The 3,895-nt window shown below is 38.6% G+C and overlaps 1 protein-coding gene across 1 annotated transcript; it reads right to left on the bottom strand.

Moving 5' to 3' along the window:
- Nucleotides 1-705: 705 nt before the first annotated feature.
- On the bottom strand, nt 706-1,269 carry Ifnb1 (interferon beta 1). The gene has a single exon (XM_010613743.1). The coding sequence runs from the start codon at nt 1,267-1,269 to the stop codon at nt 706-708; it is 564 nt and encodes a 187-aa protein (XP_010612045.1).
- Nucleotides 1,270-3,895: the final 2,626 nt, after the last annotated feature.

Below are 3,895 nucleotides of genomic sequence, written 5' to 3'. Positions count from 1 at the left end.
CACATTCTGATTTTACTATGAAGAGCAAAATAAAGCCACTTAAAAAATGTCAGAGATGAACCTGGGACTTCTTACCCTTATGCTAGGAGTCAAAACTATATTTTAATATCCTTTGAAAAGAGTGCATCCCTCAAATAACAAAAGGTTCTTAGAGTGAATGCAAGAGCTGACTCACTTCTTCCACTGCCCAGAAAGTCGTCCAAATTCTATCTTCATTACTAGAAAGCCTGGAGCACAGAGTAGGAGGAGAGTTCCCATGTTCCAGTCCTAGGAACATCTGCTTGTCCCTTCTCTTCCAATCCAATACTGTTCATGTCACTCTGATTTACCTAGAAGGTTAGTTCCCCTTATCATAACTAACCTTGTATATTACTGTGGCTTCTTTGAATTTTAAATTCCTCAAAGGCAGGGGCCAGAAACTATACTACTTTGCAGGCATATTTAATAAAGAACATCTAAATGTTATCATCAATGACTGTATAAATAAAGTTGAAAGCAAACCTCCCACTTTGACCTTATGTCATAAATAATTTACTTTCCAAGGTAAAAATTTAAATAAAGAATACAAATAACTTAGTTCATAAATTAATAAATGGTTTTCAACCCCCCTACTGTCCTTTCCCATGCAGTCCATTTGCTGTCAGTCACTTAATGAAAATTTCCTGAAAGCATTGTTCTGTCCCAAAGGCAAAGGCTGGCCCATCTTCAGTCTTGGAAACAATCTGTAAGTCTGTTAACGAAGGAAAAGTTCCTGAAGAGTTCCACCTGGACTACTGTCCAGGCACAAATGCTGCTGTGCTTGGCCTTCAGGTGCCTCCTGATCCTCCAATAATACCCCTTCAGGCGTGGAATGGTCTTGGAGTCCTCCCAGGTAATGCCCTTCTCCTCCAGTTTTTCCTTCAGGAGTGTCTTCAGACTGTCTATCTGCTGATGGAGTTCAAGAAGGAGGTTCTTTACAATGGTCTCATCCCACACAGTGTTGGAGAAACTTCTTCTGACAATGTCCAAGATATTCTGGAGCATCTCCTGGATGACAAGAGCAGCCTTCTCCTTCCGGAACTGCTGTGGTTGCTTGATCTCCTCAGGGAATTTGAAATCCATACTGTCATCGTGGCAATATTCAGGCTTTCCTTTCAACTTCTTCAAAAGCTCCTGACAGGCCAAACTGCTATTGCGTTGTTGGAGTTGAAGCAAGTTGTAGCTTACAGAAAGAGATACGGTGGAGAAGGACAACAGGAGAGTGATTTGGAGGATATACCTGTTGGCCATGATGAAAACTGGAACAGTGCGGCCTGTTATCCAGACAATGGAGCAGAGTCTCCAAAGGTCTGCAGTGTGAGTGTCCTTCCTCCATGGGTATGGGCTATTTAAACGGATGATCCTCTCTGTTTCACAGGAATTTCCCACTTTCAGTTCTCCCTTTCAGTTTTCCTATGTCAGTTAATTACCTTTTACATTTTAACATCTAACATTTTAAACTCCTAACATTTATAAAATATATGTGAGGGAAAATATATACAAGCTGTGAGAATTTGTAATGTTTTGTAAAGTTTTGGTAATTGCTAAAGCAAAAGGGGAGAAAAGGACCTGGGAGAACACAAAGGACAGCAAAGGACTTGAAAATCAAAGAGCCCCCAAATAACCAAGAGGTATTAACTGAAAAGCCAATCGCAGAACAGTGGTGACTCTCGGTAGGGTTTTGCCCATTGCAGTAGTAGATTGTGTGTGAGGTCCTTTGTAAATTCAGAGAGTCCTTGGAATGGTGTAGGGTATGAGACATTTTGAAACCAACCAGCCATGACTTTCTCTGGGGATAGGTTACTGCAGTGAGAAGAAACTGTTGCAGATGGAATAAAAGTGGAACAGAATAAAAACAAAAGTGACAAGGAAAGAAAAGGACAGATCATTTTAGGGCAGTGATGGAGAAACTTTTAGAGACCAAGTCCCCAAACTGCAACCCAAAACCCACTTATTTTTCGCAAAGTGCCAATAGTGTAATTAAACCTGAATGCTCGGCTACTGGGGCAATGTGGGGAAACTTGTCTCATGAGCCAGCAGAGAGGGCTCCGTGTGTCCATGTGGCACACGTGCACCACAGCACTTCAGGGGGTGAAAGTTCAGAAAATAATTTGCTAAAATTTTAAACATTTCACAAAAGTAACAGAAGAGGGAGCTCTTAGGAAAAACCACACTGACCACTTAATAGTTCTATACAAATGATCAACAGAAAAGTGGGAAGTGGAATGTAATACAAATGTGTTACTGGGAAAGAATAAAAGAAAGGTAATTTGCATAGAAATAATGAAAATATTGCAGGAAGATAATATAGATCACAATAGCAATGTACTGTCACCAAAAGAGTTTTAAAATATTAAGAAATTATACCATGCAAATCAGAATTAGAAAGCATCAGAAATGTAGTTATATATGTAGGAAATGACCAGAAATAAAATAAAAACTGAAATTTTGGTTAAGTTAGATATCATCACAAGAAATGACAATTTGGCATAGAAGAAAAGCTTCAACTCAGGGAAAGCAATAAGAACTAGAATCCAACAGTACACAGAAATTATTATGTACCAATGAAGGGGATGTTGCCAAGACACTCAATCTTATAACATTGTATGGGGCAGATTACGAGGTCAAATAACCAAATCTCAGAAAAATTACAGGACATTAAAAATAATGTTGGAGCAAATGTGACGATTTTGTCAAGATCCAAATCCAGAAACTATAATAAAAACACCAATAAATGTGACTATAGACAAATTGTAACTTTCAGTATGACAAAAAATTTAAAAAGCTATGAAGACAAAGAAGAGCTATATCCAAAACATATTTACAATCACATTGAAAGGGACAGTCTTCTTCACTTACAAATTGGTCTGAAAATTAACAACCATTCAACACAAAAGAGTGTAAGTGGTCAGGTGCCAGGAATAGAAATCTAAGGTGACAATAAAGATAGAAAAGTTTACCTAATGCTACTGATATGCAAATGTAAAATAAACCAGTAAAGAAGTAACCATTTTTAATTAATAAGATTTTCAAAGGGCTTGGGAAATAGGTACTCTAATATACTGTACAAAAGTGTAAATTTACTCAAACCTCCTGGAGCACGGGGTTGGTTAACTTTTTTAATTATCTGGAACAATGTCCCCATTGTGCAGGACCATCTGAGAGTGACTTGGACTGCTCATCACAAGGTGGGGCCTGTGCCTCTTCTGGTATCTGAGCAGATTCTGTGGAAGAAGCAGGGCCACATGGTTTCTGAGGCCATGTCAGGAATGACACTGTAACTTCCAGGTTGTTGGTTGGAATCACTACTCTTATTCAGGCAGCATGTTAGTGGTCTCTAACCGACCTGAGCCTGCTGTCCTGTAAAAAGTTCAAACTAGCTCGCAAGGAGAGCACACGTGGAAACAGGCATTGTATCTCAAACTTTAAAAATTTAAGTGATGGAATTATTCCTTTACTTTCAATACCATGACTACGAATTTACTTAGAACTTTCCCTGTAGAAGCGTGCATGCGTGCGTGTGTGTGTGTGTGTGTGTGTGTGTGTGCGCGCGTGCGCGTACGCACGGATGTGAGGGTGCATGCGCGAGTGTGTTAAACACACAAAAACTTCAATAAGTATTCACTGCAGTGCTGTCATAGTAAAAATGAGAAATATCTATCTACAGAAAACTAGTTAAATAATAACGTGGTATGAACAAAATGGAATACAATTGAATCACTAAAAAAGAACGATTATCCGATATGGACCTATTTCAGAAATTTGTGAAAGTTATTTCATAAATAATTACACGTGTTCTGTAAATTAATGAAAAATGCATATGTATGCTGATCCATGCATTTGATCATTCAAATTTAGTTGCAGTTACTTGAAGAGA

This window comes from Fukomys damarensis, unplaced genomic scaffold (assembly GCF_012274545.1).
Source record: "Fukomys damarensis isolate Sample0158 unplaced genomic scaffold, DMR_v1.0_HiC HiC_scaffold_31, whole genome shotgun sequence".
NCBI lineage: Eukaryota > Metazoa > Chordata > Mammalia > Rodentia > Bathyergidae > Fukomys > Fukomys damarensis.
Note: the sequence above shows the minus strand (reverse complement) of the source record. Positions and strands in the feature narration are given on the sequence as shown.

Coding starts and splice junctions, on each gene's coding strand:
- Ifnb1 (XM_010613743.1), bottom strand. CDS start 1,269: ATGGCCAACAGGTATATCCTCCAAATCACTCTCCTGTTGTCCTTCTCC.